General features: G+C 43.2%; 1 protein-coding gene across 3 annotated transcripts in view; it reads left to right on the top strand.

Moving 5' to 3' along the window:
- The first annotated feature begins 6,646 nt into the window (after positions 1–6,646).
- SLC30A4 (solute carrier family 30 member 4) overlaps positions 6,647–17,338 on the top strand; it is a 31,506-nt gene continuing 20,814 nt past the window's right edge. The window contains exons 1-3 of one of the 3 annotated variants that reach the window (XM_032297559.1): positions 6,647–6,848; positions 6,987–7,491; positions 16,315–16,461. In XM_032297559.1, coding sequence (XP_032153450.1) covers positions 7,101–7,491; positions 16,315–16,461 — 538 coding nt within the window. In that variant the 5' untranslated portion in view covers positions 6,647–6,848; positions 6,987–7,100. Of the gene's footprint in view, positions 6,849–6,889; positions 7,492–16,314; positions 16,462–17,338 lie in introns of those variants that run through there. The other 2 variants (XM_032297561.1, XM_032297560.1) reach the window with 2 other exon arrangements.

A 17,338-nucleotide genomic window follows, 5' to 3' on the forward strand; every position in this document is an offset into this window, starting at 1 on the left:
GAAGGAAATTAAGCTCCACCTCTTGATGGGTAGAGTATCACAGAATTTGTGGATATACTTTAAAATCACCAGACAGAGGTTTTGTTGTCCTCCCATCACTTTCTCCAGGTACTCAGCGAGAAAAATAATAAAAACAGACTGAGATGCAGAACTGCAGCCCTATTCAACAAAGCTTGCTGTAACCACCCAAAACAATCCATGCTCTTGCCTTAATTTTTCTCAAAAACATCTATCCACTTTCCCTAAATGGAATCTTATTTGAAGGATTTATACTAAAGAGAAAATGATCACATACCTAAAATATTTTCCTTATTCATCTGCATCTCTCATTAGAATTTCAGACAGTATAACAAAGTGATATTCAAAACACCTACAAAAAAAAACTTACTCCCAAACCCAGTGAATTAAAATGTTTGGGTTTAGGAAAGCATCCCCCAGTAAGATCTCTCCTTTCAGCTGATTATTACCATGTCCTGGTTATCTGGGAAATATTTTTCCCTTCCTGGTCTAGGGAACATGGAATCTCCGATCTAGGTTTCCTATATCGATTCTCATGGCTGCTCTCTGTAGAAATATGGTGGGCATTTAAATCCAAGGAGTCATATTTAAAGATTTCTTGCATCTGAGGCATACAGGATTCTAAAGTGCCATTTCAATCTTCAGAGGAAAATGATGTTTTCTCATGTGACTTTTTATATTTTTTGTAACTTGAAATTTGGTAATATGTGTGGACTATTATAAAAATACAACATTCATAAACACTGGATAAATAGGAGTTTGCACTACAATTCAACTCCAAGTAGAAGCTAGGGGCTCCTGACAATGTTGTTATTGTAACCTAATTTGACTCAATCCAATTTGAGAATATGATAAAAGCTAAAAGACTTATTCCAGAAAATATACATGTGCACAAAATCTTGCACAAAAGTTTAAGACCTCCCAGATGCCCTAAAACCCACTCAGAAAATCTGGATTAAGAATCTCTAAAACAGCCGGGTGTGGTTATGCGTGTAATCCCAGGATTCTGGAAGGCAGAGGTGGGCGGATCACTTGAGGCCAACAGTTCGATATCAGACTGGCCAACAAAGCGAAACCTCATCTCTACTAAAAATAGAAAAATTAGGCCTAGCACAGTGGCTCAAGCCGGTAATCCCAGTACTTTGGGAGGCCAAGGTGGATGGATTACCCAAGGTTAGGAGTTCAAGACCAACCTGGCCAACATGATGAAACCCCGTCTCTACTAAAAATACAAAAAATTAGCTAGGGGTGGTGGTGGATGACTATAATCCCAGCTACCTGGGAGGCTGAGGCAGGAGAATTGCTTGAACCCAGGAGGTGGAGGTTGCAGTGAGCTGGGATTCTGCCACTGCACTCCAGGCTGGGCAATAAGAGGAAAATTCGGTCTCAAAAAAATAATAATAAATAAATAATAAAAATAGAAAAACTAGCCAGGCATGGCAGTGCTTGCCTATAATCCCAGTTACTTGGGTGGCTAAGTCATGAGAATCATTTGAACCCGGTAGGCAGGGCTTGCAGTGAGCTGAGATCACACCACTGCACTCCAGCCTGGGTGACAGAGCAAGACCTTGTCTCAAAAACAAACAAACAAACAAAACTCTAAGACTTTGCTGGGGGTGCATACTGCCATTCCATTGTGACATTATAATTTAGGTTTAAATCAGAAGCTACTACTCAGAATTTAAATATTGGCCAGGCATCGTGGCTCACACCTATAATCTCAGCACTTTGGGAGATTGAAGCAGGAGGATCTCTTGGGACCAGGAGTTCAAGATCAGCCCGGGGAACATGGCAAAACCTCAACTCTACAAGGAAAAAAATACAAAACTTAGCCAGGCACGGTGGCAAGCACCTGTGGTCCCAGCTATTTAGGAGGCTGAGGTAGGAGGACAGGTTGAGTCCAGGGGGTCAAGGCCGCAGTGAGCCGAGATCACACCACTGCACTCCACCTTGGCAACAGAACCAGATCCTGTCTCAAAAAAAAAAAAAAAAAAAGAACTGCACACACAATTATTTTTTCTTCTCTTTTGTGGTTTTGTTTTGTTTTTAAAGACGGGGTCTCGCTCTATTACCCAGGCTGCAGCCCAGTGGCATGAACATAGATCACTGCAACCTCTAATTCCCTGGAAGCTCTTGAAAATCTTTTCTGGAGAGACAGGATCTCACTATGTTACCCATGGTGGTCTTGAACTTCCGACCTCAAGAGATCCTCTCTCCTTGGCTTCCCAAAGTGTTGAAATTAGAGGTGTGAGCTACCGCATCTGGCTGTTTTTGTTTTTTTTTTTTTACACAGACCCAAAAGCCAAATGGACACCTCTATAGGCATACCTTGTTTTACTATGCTTTGCTTTCTCGCACTTCTCAGATATTGCACATTTTGTAAATTGAAGATTTATGGCAACAAGCAAGTCTATCGCTGTCATTTTTCCAATAACCTGTGAGCTCTTTTCATGTCTCTGTATCACATTTTGGTAATTATCTTAATAGTTCAAACCTTTTCATTATTATTATATCTGATATGGTGATCTGTCATCAGCGATCTTTGACATTACTATTGTAATTATTTGGGGGCATCATGAAACTTCTCCATATAAGATGACAAACTTAACCAATAAATGTTGTATGTGTTCTGACTGCTCTATTGACCAGCCATTCCCCTTCATTCTCCCTTTCCTTGGGCCTCCCTATTCCCTGAGACACAATATTGAAATTAGGCCAATTAATAACCCTACAATCACCTCTAAATCTTTCAAATAAAAGGAAGAGTTGTATATCTTTCACTTTAAATCAAAAGCTAGGAATCATTAACCGTAGTGAGAAAGGCATATGGAAAGCTGAGATAGGGATGGACGTGGTGGCTCACGCCTATAATACTAACACTTTTGGAGATGGGGGTGGGAGAATTGCCTGAGCCTGGGAAGTAGAGGCTTTAGTGAGCCATGATTGTGCCTCTGCACTCCAAAGAAAAGGAAGGAAGGGAGGGAGGGGAGGGAAGAAAGGGAGAGGAGGGAGGGAAGGGAGAGGAGGGGAGGAAGGGAGAAAGGGAGGAAGGGAGGAAGAGAAGAAGGGAGGGAGGGAGGAGGGAGGGAGGAGGGAGGGAGGAAGGAAGGAGGGAGGGAAGGAGGGAAAGGAAGGAGAGAGGGGAGGAGAAGAGAGGGAAAGGGAGAGAGGGAGGGAGGGGAAGGGAAGGAAAAAGAAAGCTGAGATAGGCTAAAAGCTATGCCTTCTCTTTTTTCTTCTTGCCTCGGTGTCCTAGTAGCTGGGATTATAGGCACTTGCCACCTCATCCGGCTAATTTTTGCATTTTTAGTAGAGACAGGGTTGCACCATGTTGGCCAGACTGGTCTCAAACTCCTGACCTCAGGTGATCCACCTGCCTTGGCCTCCCAAAGTGCTGGGATTACAGGCATGAGCCACTGCACTCAGTGTTATGCCTTTTTAGCCAGGTTGTGAATGCAAACAAAAAGTTGTTTTTGTTTGTTTGGATTTTGTTTGTTTGTTTTAAACCGTTATGGTTTGACTGTGGAAAATGGAAAAGTTCTTGAAGGAAATTAGAAATGCCCAGACCAGCCTAGGCAACATAGTGAGACCCTGTCTCTATTTAAAAAATAAAAATTTTTTTTTTAACAAAAAAAAGAAAAGTTTGAAGCTAGCAGAAGTTGGTTCTTGAGGTTTAAGAAAAGAAGCGATCTCCATAACATAAAAATGCAAGGTGAAACAGCAAATGCTGATGGAGAAACTGCAAGTTGTCCACTAGGTCTAGGTAAGATAATTAATAGTAACTACACTAAACAGCAGATTTTCTTTTTTTTTTCTTTTTTTTTTTTTTTGAGATGGAGTTTCGCTCTTGTTACCCAGGCTGGAATGCAATGGCGCGATCTCGGCTCACCGCAACCTCCGCCTCCTGGGTTCAGGCAATTCTCCTGCCTCAGCCTCCTGAGTAGCTGGGATTACAGGCACGTGCCACCATGCCCAGCTAATGTTTTGTATTTTTAGTAGAGACGGGGTTTCACCATGTTGACCAGGATGGTGTCGATCTCTTGACCTCGTGATCCACCCGCCTCGGCCTCCCAAAGTGCTGGGATTACAGGCTTGAGCCACCGCGCCCGGCCTAAACAGCAGATTTTCAATACAGTTGGGAAACAGCCTTCTATTGGAAGAAGATGCCACCTAGGCTTTGATAGTTAGGGAGAAGTTGATCCCTGGCTTCAAAGCTTCAAAGGACAATCTTACTCTCTTGTTAGAGGCTAAATGCAACCAGTAGCTTTACATTAAAGCCAATGCTCATTTACCATTTTGAAATTTCTAGGGCCCTTAAGAATTATGCTAACTCTACACTGCCTGTGCTCTATAAATGGAACAAAACCTGGGTGACAGCATATCTGTTTACTACAGCATAGTTTACTGAATATTTAAGCCTACTGAGACCTACTATCCAGAAAAAAAGATTCTTTTCAAGATATTACTGCTCATTGACAATGTCCCTGGTCAACCAAGAGCTCTCCTGGTACATCTTCAGATGTACCAGGAAATTAATGTTGTTTTCATGCTTGCTAACATAATATCCATTTTGCTGCCCATGGAACAAGAAATCATTTTGACTTTCAAGTCTTATTATTTAAGAAATACATTTCAGCCAGATGCAGTGGCTCACGCCTGTAATCCCAGCACTTTGGGAGGCCAAGGCAGGTGGATCACCTGAAGTCAGGAGCTCAAGACCAGCCTGGCCAACATGGTGAAACCCCATCTCTACTAAAATGCACAAAATTAGCTGGGTGTGGTGGTGGGTGCCTGTAATCCCAGCTACTTGGGAGGCTGAGGCAGGAGAATCACTTGAACCCAGTAGGCAGAGGTTGCAGTGAGCCGAGATCACGCCACAGTACTCCAACCTGGGCAACCAGAGGAAAACTCCATCTCAAAAAATAAAAATAAAAACAAAAGAAGAAATACATGTTATAAGGTGATAGCTGCCATTGATTCCTCTGATGGACCCAGGCAAAGTAAATTGAAAAAGTTCTGGAAAGGATTCATTATTCCAGGTGCCATTAAGAACATTCATGATTCATGGGGAGTCAAAATATCAACATTAACAAGATTTTGGAAGAAGTGGATTCTAACCCTAATAGATGACTTTGAGGGATTCAAGACTTCAATGGAGGAAGTAACTGCAGATGTGCAAATATCAAGAGAACTAGAAGTGGAGCTTGAAGATGTGACTGAATTGCTTCAATCTCATAAAATTTGAACAGATGAGGAGTTGCTTCTCATAGATGACCAAAGAAAGTGGTTTCTTGAGATACAATCTACTCAATCTACTCTTTGTGAAGATGCTGTGAACACTGTTGAAATGACAACAAAGGATTTAGAATATTCCATAAACTTAGTTGATAAAGCAGGGGCAGAGTTTCAGAAATCTGGATTGACTCCAATTTTGAAAGGTCCACTGTGGGTAAAATATTATCTACCAGCATCACACGCTGTCACGAACTCTTTAACTCTTTCATGAAAACAAAAGTCAACAAATGTAGCAAATGCCATTGTTGTCTTATTTTAAGGAATTGCGAAAGCCACCCCAGCCTTCAGCAGCCACCGTCCAGATCAGTCAGCAGCCATCAACATGGAGCAAAGACCCTCCACCAGCAAAGAACATGACTTGCTAAAGGCCTAGATGATTGTTAGCATGTTTTAGCAGTCATGTATTTTATTTACTTGTTTATTTTAGAGGTAGGGTCTCACTCTGTCTTCAGGCTGGGGTGCAGAGGCACAATCATAGCTCACTGTCATCTCGACCTTCTGAGCTCAAGCGACCCTCCGGCCTCAGAGCAATAACAAATGTACATATACTTCTTCCTCCCTCTCCCAATATTATCAATTAAGGTACGAACACTGTTTTAGACATAACGCCATTACACACTTACTAGACTACATTATAAACGATTGTATTTGCACTGGGACATGAAATATTTGTGAGACCTCACTTTATTGCCACATTGCGGTGTTCTGGAACCAAATTCGCAATTATCTCTGAGGTATGCCTGTAGCAGATTTTCTGTGCTTGGGTTGAGTCCACATCGTAAATACCTTGGAGGCAAAAGGAACACGGCCGAGAGCACAGAGAACAATACATATTTGCTGAAAGTACAACTGCTGACGACCACAGCCTTGCCTTCTCCAGTTGACTGTGCAACAAATGTTGCCAATTTGCCAGAGGCAAGCAATTCGAGGAGAGAAAAGCTGCCTTTCCAGTTGGCAAGAAAAGTACTGGGTTTGTCTTCTGCGGATCACCAGCAACCCAGATCCCGACCCGAGATTTGAGACCCACTTTTGGTGAACGGAACTCCTAGCAGCAACGCCCAGCCCCTGTCGTGACCCTCCGACCGCACTTGCCTCCCAGCTTGAAGAGGTGGAAGGGGCCGCCCCGAGTCCCCGCAGTTTGCCAGTGAGTGCCCCCTAGGCGGAAGCGGCGCAGGAGCCCCTAAGCCAGCCTCGGGGCAAGGGGCGGGGCAGGGCGGGCCGTACGCCCCCGCCCCTCGCTGGCGCCCCAACCCTGCGCGCCGGGCCTGCGTGTCCTCGCGCCGACCCCTCCCTCGCGCGCCTTGGCGGGCGCACGCGCGTGGCCTAGCGCAGGGCGGGGAGAGGCGGTGGCTCTGGGTGTCCCGCCCCGAACCTGTCAGACCCGGGGAGCCGGCCTCCAGCTGCGGGCGCGGCGGGCGCGACAGGCGCGAGCACGACCCTGCTCTCCAGCGGCCCCGGGTGGAGAAGCGCAAGCCGGCCTCGCCTAGCCGGCCGGGGGCTGGGAGATGAGTTGCGGCCTCGCGGCAGCGCCCCAGGTATTAAATAGATGCGCCGCCCCCTCGCGGAGCCCCGGCGAAGCCTCGGGGCCGACCTTGCGACCCGCAGCCCGCGGCTTCGGAACTTGAGGACAGGGTTGGGCGCCTTTAATTTATAACATGTTTCATTTTCCACAGGATGGGGAGGGACGCGCGGCACTGCCCTCGAGAACTGGCACTCCGGTGAAGTAGGCGCCGCCGGCCGTCCGCCTCCCGCCAGCCGTTCCGCGCCGCGGCCGCTCAGCCTCTGCCATGGCCGGCTCCGGCGCGTGGAAGCGCCTCAAATCTCTGCTGAGGAAGGATGACGCGCCGCTGTTTTTAAATGACACCAGCGCCTTTGACTTCTCGGATGAGGGGGGAGACGAGGGGCTTTCTCGGTTCAACAAACTTCGAGTTGTGGTGGCCGATGATGGTTCCGAAGCCCCGGAAAGGCCTGTTAACGGGGCGCACCGGACCCTCCAGGCCGACGATGATTCCTTACTGGACCAGGACTTACCTTTGACCAACAGTCAGCTGAGTTTGAAGGTGGACTCCTGTGACAACTGCAGCAAACAGAGAGAGATACTGAAGCAGAGAAAGGTGAAAACCAGGTTGACCATTGCTGCCGTTCTTTACTTGCTTTTCATGATTGGAGAACTTGTAGGTGAGTTGTGTTGCCAACTCACTTTCCCTTTACCTTTCCTCGAGAGTCTTTGTCAAGCTGTAGTTACACAGGCTTTGAGGTTTAAACCATCTTTTCAGGAAGTTTGTATTTATGAAGACACTGATCTCATGTGAAAAGGCCACACGGTTCCAAAGTGCAGCTCAATCTAAGTACAATATAAACACCCCGAGATAACTTTTTCTTTTTTTTTTTTATTACTACTCCTGAGATAACTTTGACTTTGTCTTCTCATTCTTCAAACACTGTCATCTACCGTAAAGTTAAGGACCTTATCTTCATCATATGTCATGTAACTTCCTCTTTTTACAAAATTCTGATAAAATACCAGGTTAATTTTTGCAGCGTTTAAAATAGTAAATGATCGTAAATTACTTAGGATCGTAGAATTTTACAATATGAAGGGACCTTATTGAACACCTGCTCTCCATCTCCTTTTTTTTTTTTTCCTTTTACATGTAAGGATTTCCAGGGCACAAACAGGTGAAATAAGTTGTGAGGGCCACTTAGGGAGTTAATGGAAGAGCCACATCTACAGTCCCAGCATTTTTTCCTCTACATTTGACCTAAGTGGTTTCTTTTATACTATTTCCTTTTGTGTTTATAGCCAAGAGGTTTGCAAAATTAATTACCAACTAACAAAGGAGGGCCTGAAATGAACCAGGGGACTCCACCAAAGTTCTATAAACCTGGTTTTCTTTTTCATTTTTTAATTATATAAACAATCCGTTTTCAATATAAGATACATTCTTAGAGGTTATTTTCAGTCACATCAGTGTAACTATTAACTTCTCAGTGACAGTTTACAAAGTGACATTAAAAGGAGATGATTCTGCCATGTTATCTCTTAATGATGAACCATGACAAAAACAGATGGCAGTCCAGATTTAAGATGCTTGACTAGACGGTGCTATGTAGGAAAAATTATATACATTTCCTACCTCATTTCATAACATTTCTCCCCAGGTTCACTTCAGCCATGCTGGCCTTTTTCCTCCTACAACTCACAAAGCTCTTTTTGCCCCTAAGGCATTCAAAGTGGCTGGTCCCGCTATCTCAGTGGCTTTCAGACATTTTTTGACTTCACTATAGTAAGAAATACACTTCACATTGTGACTCATGTAGGCATGCATGTATACATATGTATGTGAATACACACAGGTCACGTGTATAAATATACATAAAACTGAAACAAAATTTCTCCTTCCTGTGATGTATCCTAATAGTTTTTCAATTGTGGTCCCAGCTTACTAAATGAATTTCATGGTTTACTGCAGTAGGTCAGGGCCTGTAGTTTGAAAAACACTGCTTTACATAGACTATCTTTCCCAAATCTTTTCTTGGCCAATTTTTTGTCATTCAGTGTCTTGTTTAAAAAGACACCCTGTCAGGGCGCGGTGGCTCACACCTGCAATCCCAGCACTTTGGGAGGCTGATGTGGGTGGATCACTTGAGGTCAGTAGTTCGAGACCAGCCTGGCCAACATGGTGAAACCTCATCTCTACTAAAAAAATAAAAAATAAAAAAAATTAGCTGGGGTTGGTGTCAGGTGCCTGTAATCCCAGCTACCCAGGAGGCTGAGGCAGGAGAATCCCTTGAACCGGGAGGTGGAGGTTGCAGTGAGCCGAGATGGCGCCATTGCAGTCCAGCCTGGGCAACAAGAGTGAAGCTCCATCACAAAAAAAAAAAAAAAAAAAAAAAAAAAACCACAAGAAAACAACCACAACAAAATATTTGGAATGTTACACAGAATTAAATTGTATACAATAGAGCATTTATTAAAGTGTGTTCAAAGCGCTTACAAATAAAGCAACTTCAACCTCACTTGAGGTTAAGAGGAAAGCAGGCTGGCCAATGTGAAACCCGGTCTCAACTAAAAATATAAACATAAGCCAGTGTGGTGGCATGCGCCTGTAGTCCCAGATACTGGGGAGGCTGAGACGTGATAATTGCTTGAACCTGGGAGGTAGAGGTTACAGTGAACCAAGATCGTTCCACTGCACTCCAGCCTGGGTGACAGAGTGTGACTCTGTCTCAAAAAAAGGAAAGAAAGAAAAATAAATAAAGCATCTTATGTAGGAAGTATGGAATAACAAAAAATGAAGCAATTTGGCTGCGCACAGTGACCCACACCTGTAATCCTAGCACATTTGGGAGGCCGAGGCTGGCGGATCACTTGAGGTCAGGAGTTCAAGAGCAGCCTGGCCAACATGGTGAAACCCCATCTCTACTAAAAATACAAAAATTACCCTGAAATTGCTTGAACCCAGGAGACAGAGGTTGCAGTGAACCAAGATCATGCCACTGCACTCCAGCCTGGGCAACAGAGTGAGATTACATCTTAAAAAAAAAAAAGTAGCAATTTGGCCAGATGTGGGAAGTATCTTACGTAGGAAGTATAGAGGAATAAAAAATGAAGCAATGTGGCTGGGCGCAATGGCTCATGCCTGTAATACCAGCACTTTGGGAGACCGAGGATTGCTTGAGCTCAGGAGTTCAAGACCAGCTTGGGGAACATGGCGAAACCCTCTCTTTACCAAAAATAGAAAAACTTAGCCTGGTGTGGTTGTATGTGTCTGTGGTCCTAGCTCCTCTGGAGGCTGAGGTGGCAGGATTGGTTGAGCCCAGGGGGCAGAGGTTGCAGTGAGTAGAGATCCGGCTATTGCACTCCACCCTGGGTGAGTGTGAGACTGTCTCAAAAAGAAGGGGAAAAAATGAAGTAATTTAAAGATCTGAGATACACTTGGTTGGCTTTGCCACTTAACTTGCTCTGAGACCTTGGTCAAGATCCATTATTTACTTCTCTTCGGAAGTATATTTTGAATACTTACACTATGTGCCACATGTTCTGAATGTACAGTGGACAACAAAACTATTATGATCCCTACTATCTGGAGAATTTAATCCAATGGAAGAGACAGACATTGAACATGTAAGTAAATTTAAAATTTAGATGGTCCTAAGTGTTAGGAAGAAAAAGAACAAGGTAGTATAGGACATAGTAAACAATAGGACATAGTTTATGAATGAACCAGGTATATTTAAGCCAAAAAAAAAGAATAGTAGGAGTTACCCAGACAGAGTGAGAGTTTTCTGAGAGAAGAGAACAGCATGTACCAACGTCCTAAAGCCTTCAATTCTTCAAAAGGAATTAGAAAGAAGGCCAGTTTGGCTTCAGTGTGTAACCATGAGGGAAGAAGGCAGGAGGAAGAGATCAGGCAGGTCTTAGAAGGCCATGTTAAATAGTGTAGTTTCATAAGTGCAATGGCAACCAGTTAAAGGTTTTAAGCAGGGGAGTAACGAAATGGGATTTACCTTTTTGAAAGATTACTCTGGCTGTTATATGAAGAATGGATTGGAGGACATATTCTTGGAAGCAAGAATATGAGTCTGTGGTTAGAAGAGAGGTCAAGGTGGAGACAGATGCGTATGTAATGCCACAGGAATGGGTAAAATTACCTGGAGAACCCAAGTCCCGAGGAACTCCAACTTTAGAAGTCAGGCAGAGGGAAAAAGGTGTTCCCAAAAAATTTTTAAAGGGTATTTCGAAGTGGAAATAAACAGGTTGAAACTATTGAGAGGTCTAATTAGGACTAAAACATCCTTTGGATTTGGTAGCAGAGTTATAACTGCATTTTTATTGAAAACAAAAATGCTTGATTGAGAGTGAATATAAACTTCCAGCTAAGGATGGCAAATGGAACTCGTGCATTTAATTTTTCTCATTCCTGATGCCTCTCTTATACAATAAAGGTTTTTTTTGTTTTTGTTTTTGTTTTTAATGGAGTTTCACTCTGCAACCCAGGCTGGAGTGCAGTGGTGCTTTCTCAGCTCACTGCAGCCTCTGCCTCCTGGGTTCAAGCGATTCTCCTGCCTTAGCCTCCTGAGTAGCTGGGACTACAGATGTGCACCACCATGCCCAGTTAATTTTTTGTAGTTTTAATAGAGATGGGTTTCACCCTGTTGGCCAGGCTGGTCTTGAACTCCTGACCTCAAGTGATCCGCCCACCTTGGCCTCCCAACGTTCTGGGATTACAGGTGTGGGCCACCACACCTGGCCTCTTATACAACAGAAATTTTTTTAGAAACATATAAATTCATACATATGGGGAAATCTGGTGAGGAGAATATAGCAAGAAAAATTTTAGAAACTGGAAAGGAAACAGATACGACTTAGTAGACCCAAGAAAGCAAACATCTAAGCCAGCAGTGGGGAAGGCTGAAAACCATCCCAGTTTACACTACAGCAGTGATTCTCAAGCTTTACTGTACATCAGAATCACATAGAGAACTTCTTAAAACACAAGATCCCAGGGGATGCTGACACTGCTAATTCAGGAACCATATTTGAGAACTACTGCACTAGAAAATCCTAAGTAGGCTCCAGATTGGCTGTACCAGGTACCTCTGGAAGTGTGGGTGAAGAAGGAAGCTAAAATAAGGAAAGCTAGTTAAACCTGTTTAAGAGCCAGTCAGATATAATAGTAAAATTATATAATTAGTATTCTCAGAGATAAGAGAAGATCATGTATCCATGAAGCAATAACAGACTGCTTTAAAATAGAAATTCAGGGTGGCCACAGTAGCTCATCCCTATAATACTAACACTTTGGGAGGCTGAGGCAGGAGGATCACTTTAGCCCAGAAGTTCAAGGCCAGCCGGGGCAACATGGCAAGACCCTGTCTCTGCAAAAAAGAAAGAAAAATAGTAGGACATGGTGGTGCCTACCTGTGGTCCCAGCTACTTAGGAGGCTAAGGTAGGAGGATCACTTGAAGCCAGGCAGCTGAGGTTGCAGTGAGCCAAGTGTTGGTGCAGTTGCACTCCAGCCTGGGGGACAGAGTAAGACCCTGTATCAGAAAAATAAAATAAAATACAGAATAAAGAAAAGAGGCTTTGCATATTAAAAACATATAGTTGAGGGCCAGGCACCATGGCTCATGCTTATAATCCCAGCATTTTGGGAGGCCAAAGTGGACAGATCACGAGGTCAAGAGTTTGAGACCAGCATGGCCAATATGGTGAAAACCCATCTCTACTAAGAACACAAAAATTAGCTGGGCATGGTATCCTGTAATCCTAGCTACTTGGAAGGCTGAAGCAGGAGAATCACTTGAACCCAGGAGGCGGGAGGGTGTAGTCAGCTGAGATTGAGCCACTGCACTCCAGTCTGGACAACAGAGCAAGACCCTGTCTCAAAAAAAGAAGATGAATTAAGATACTCTGTCACAGAGTTGAGCAAAAAGATGTATAATTGTAGAGAAAGGGCAAAAACAATTTTGAGGCCAGGTGCGGTGGTTCATGCCTGTAATCCTAGCACTTTGGGAGGCCAAGGCAGGCAGATCACTTGAGGTCAGGGGTTCAAGACCAGCCTGGCCAACACGGCGAAAACCCATCTCTACTAAAAATACAAAAATTAGCTGGGCATGGTGGCACATGCCTGCAGTCTTAGCTACACGGGAGGCTGAGGCAGGAGAATTGCTTCAATCCAGGAGGTGGAGGTTGCAGTGAGCCAAGATCGCCCCACTCCACTCCAACCTGGGTGACAGAAAAAAAAATATTTAGAATGTCAGTCTAAACTCCAAATAATAGGAAGGAGTTTGAGAAAGAGAGATAGCAAAGGTGATGAAATAACACTATAGTTGATAGTTTAGAAAGTTTTCCCATAACTGGAGGATACATGTTTCTAAATTGAAAGAGCAAATTAGGGGAAAAGAGATCCACACCAAGGTAGTCATTGTGAAATTTCAGAACACAGGGAATACATCATTATCTACCTCAGGCAGCTGCAGTGTTATATATTGTCTCTGATTTTTGAGAAGCATGGGAAGACGGGGCCTGTTCATACAGAGCAAGCTCCAGGTGTCCAGTCAAATAAAAACATCCTTGCACGTCCTTCAGGGAACTACCAGACAGGTCAAATAATGACAGTTCTCTGGGAATGGGGCATTGCAAGAGCTCCAAACTCATTTTGTGTCCTCCAGTGGCTGCCAACCTGAGGCTTTCATTATGATTGTGGCCTGTTGGTTTTCAAAGCTACCGTAGAGCTGGGGAACAACAAATGGGTACAGCGCAAATTAAAACACCACAAAGATAACTGTTAGCTTACTGAAAATCGGCTATTTTTCTTGAATAAGTGCTATGCGTATAAGCTTTTGTCTAATTTCCAAAGTTCTGAAAAAGCCGATTTTGACTATTTTCGTCCATATTCTAATTCTTTTTGTGAAGATGATTTTCAGAGGTCCTTACTTTTGTTGTTGTTGTTGTTGTCACTGACATGTAGCTTTTTAAATTTAGGTTAACTAAAATAATTAAGCCTGGGCAACATAGCAAGACCTTGTCTCTTAAAAAAAATGATAAAAAGATTAGCTGACCATGGTGATTCATGCCTATAGTCCCAGCTACTCAGGAAGCTGAGGTGGAAGGATTACATGAACACAGGAGGTTGAGGCTACAGTAAGCTATGATCATATCACTGCACTCCTGCCTAGGTGGCAGAGCAAGACCCTGACTCTTAAAAAAAAAAAAAAAAAAAAAATTAATTTAATTAATTAAATTCCTTAGTTTTACTAACCATTTTTCTTTTTCTTTATTATTTATTATTTTGGAAGAGATGGAGTTTCACCATGTTATCCAGGCTGGTCTCAGAACTACTGAGCTCAGGTGATCTGCCTGCCCTCAGCCTCCCAAAGTGTTGGGATTACAGGTGTGAACCACCATACCTGGCCCCATTTTTCTTTTTTTTTCTTTTTTTTCAGTCAAGGTCTCACTGTCACCCAGGCTGCAGTTCACTGGTGCCATTATAGCTTACTGCAGCCTCAGTCTCCTGGGCTTAAGCAATCCTCCCACCTCGGCCCCCCAACAGCTGGGATTATAGGCATATGCCACAGTGCTCCAGACTTGCTAGCCATTTTTCAAATGCTGAAAAGCCACATGTGACTAGTGGCTACAGCATTGGACAGCATAGATACAGAACATTTCTTTTTTTTTTTTTTTTTGAGACATAGTCTCGCTGTGTCACCCAGGCTGGAGTGCAGTGGAGCAATCTCCACTCACTGCAACCTCTGCCTCCCATGCTCAAGGGATTCTCCTGCCTCAGCTTCCGAGTAGCTGGGATTACAGGCACATGCCACCGCACCCAGCTAATTTTTGTATTTTTAGTAGAGAAAGGGTTTTTCCACATTGTTCAGGCTGGTCTCAAACTCTTGACCTTGAGATCCACCCACCTCAGCCTCCCAAAGTGCTGGGATTACAGGCATAAGCCACTGCGCCTGGCAGTACAGAACATTTCTATCATCTCAAAGTTCTATTGGACAGAGTTGCTTTAAGGAATTACCCTATTATAAAATGATGAGTATACTAAAGCTCAAAAAAATTAACTCATTCAGACTTTCTGAGATTGCAAAACTCCATGTTGTTTACAACCAGCCTTCTCTCCGTGCTTTGGAGCTTTTTCATGTCAGGGAGTACAAAGAAAATGCTATTTGTGTAGAGCACATTGGGGTAAATGGATGTGACTAACAGATCATCAGCCCCTAGTCTCCTGCTTTCCTGCTGCTGTTGTCTTTACATACTCAGCACATGAATGAGGAGGATCAGCACCTCAGCACACTTAGCTGATCATGCAGTTCTGCTGTACACTATAACAGTGGTTCTCAAAGTGTGGTTCCAAGACCTGAAGCATCAGAGTTACCTGGGAGCATGTTAGCAATGGAATTTGTCAGCTCTCATCCCCATCCCAGACCTACCAAATCAGAAATTCTGGGAATGGGGTTAAGCAGTTTGTAGTTTAACAAGCCCTCCAGGAGATTCCAATACACATAAAAGCGTGAGTCCTGCTGTATTATATAAAAAGCTTATTCAATGAATACTGCTGTGAAAATTGGTTGTCCTTTATGGACAATACAGACACACAACAAAAAAAAATGTATAATATATATATATTAAATGCCTGTAAAATCAATAACAAAAATTGTGTTCTAAATACCACCTTTTGTCCCCCTCTTCAGAGATATTGCTGTCTATATCCAAGTGAATCAGTTAATTTTCATATTGAACTAACATATATTTCGTAGGTTTCCTCAGTTTAATTTTATGTTCAAACGCTCCTCAACAAGTGAACATCCTCCTTTTCTTCAGCTTTGTTTTAATATTTAGATATTATGGTTATTAATTCAGTATCTAATAGTAGAATTAGTAAGTTGAGCAAAAACTTCAGTGCCAAGACACAGAATCTGTCTTTACATGTTCGCCTTGTGGTTCTTAAATTTTTAAAAGTCATTGACTCTTCGCAGAATGTGTTACTAGAAATGGATATTATGGCTGGGCACAGTGGCTCACGCCTATAATCCCAGCACTTTGCAAGGCCAAGGCAGACGGATCATTTAAAGTCAGGACTTCAAGACCAGGCTGGCCAACATGGTAAAACCCCGTCTCTACAAAAACAAACAAAAAAATTAGCCAGGCATGGTGCGCAGCTACTCAGGAGGCTAAGGCAGAAGAATCACTTGAACCCAGAGTGCAGAGGTTGCAGTAAGCCGAGATCACACCACTGCACCCTGCCTGAGCAATGGAGTGAGACTCTGTCTCAAAAAAAAGGAGAAAAGAAATGGATATTCTCATGAGAAAAATATACCTATATCTAATGTTTTGAATAAAATTTCAAAATATGTTGATTTAATTGTAATGGGATAAAGATTTAGTTAGAAGTTCATGTTTTGTAGGATATTGCATATCCTACAATCTAGTTTGTTTATTTTTTAAAAAAATTAACTTGTTCCCTTTTCTTCCTACTTGTAATTCTAAGGTGGATACATTGCAAATAGCCTAGCAATCATGACAGATGCACTTCATATGTTAACTGACCTAAGCGCCATCATACTCACCCTGCTTGCTTTGTGGCTATCATCAAAATCACCAACTAAAAGATTCACCTTTGGATTTCATCGCTTAGGTAGGTAATTGGGGTTTCTTTTGCTTTATAATATTTTATAGTAAAACCACAATGAACTATAACTTGATTAACTGAACTCGTTCCAGTGATACCTTGTTTGAACAAAGCAAATGAAAATAGGTAAACAAGATTTATTCAAAAACATCTCTTTCAGGGTACATTCGGCCCAGTCAGCTAAACAGTTTATACATATAAAATTATATGATAATCATTAATCTTCAAACATTGCTCCCTGTGTCCTGAAGATACCATCAGAAGAAAGTTTACTTTCAGTTTATTGAACAAAGCAAAACCACATGGGTTTAACCCATTAGTGAGCATTAGCTTCTCCCTTTTACTACAGGCATTTTAGCCAAACCTACCACAGCTTAGATTTTAAGAAGAGCTATCATTTGTATTGTTAAAACGCATGAGCTGAATGAAGAGACCTCCCCTGAAACAGGCTTTGTGTGAGCAACATGGCTGTTTATTCACCTGCATGCAGGTGGGCTGAGGCTGAAAAGTGCATCAGCGAAGGGCGGTGGGATAAGAGTTGGTTTTGTTTTGTTTTGTTTTGAGACAGAGTCTTGCTTTGTCGCCAGGCGCCAGGCTGGAGTGCAGTGGCGCGATCTCGGCTCACTGCAACCGCTGCCTCCTGCGTTCAAACAGTTCTCCTGCCTCAGCCTCTCGAGTAGCTAGGACCACAGGCACGCACCACCACACCAGCTAATTTTTGTGTTTTTTAGTAGAGACGGGGTTTCACCATGGTCTCGATCTGTTGACCTCGTGATCCGCCCACCTCGGCCTCCCAAAATGTTGGGATTACAGGCGTGAGCCACCGTGCCTGGCCAGGAGTTGGCTTTATAGGTTTGGAGTGGGCAATGTAAAATTACAGTTT

This window comes from Sapajus apella, unplaced genomic scaffold, assembly GCF_009761245.1.
Source record: "Sapajus apella isolate SASKATOON/1434 unplaced genomic scaffold, GSC_monkey_1.0 scaffold37, whole genome shotgun sequence".
In the NCBI taxonomy this organism is placed as follows: Eukaryota; Metazoa; Chordata; class Mammalia; order Primates; family Cebidae; genus Sapajus; species Sapajus apella.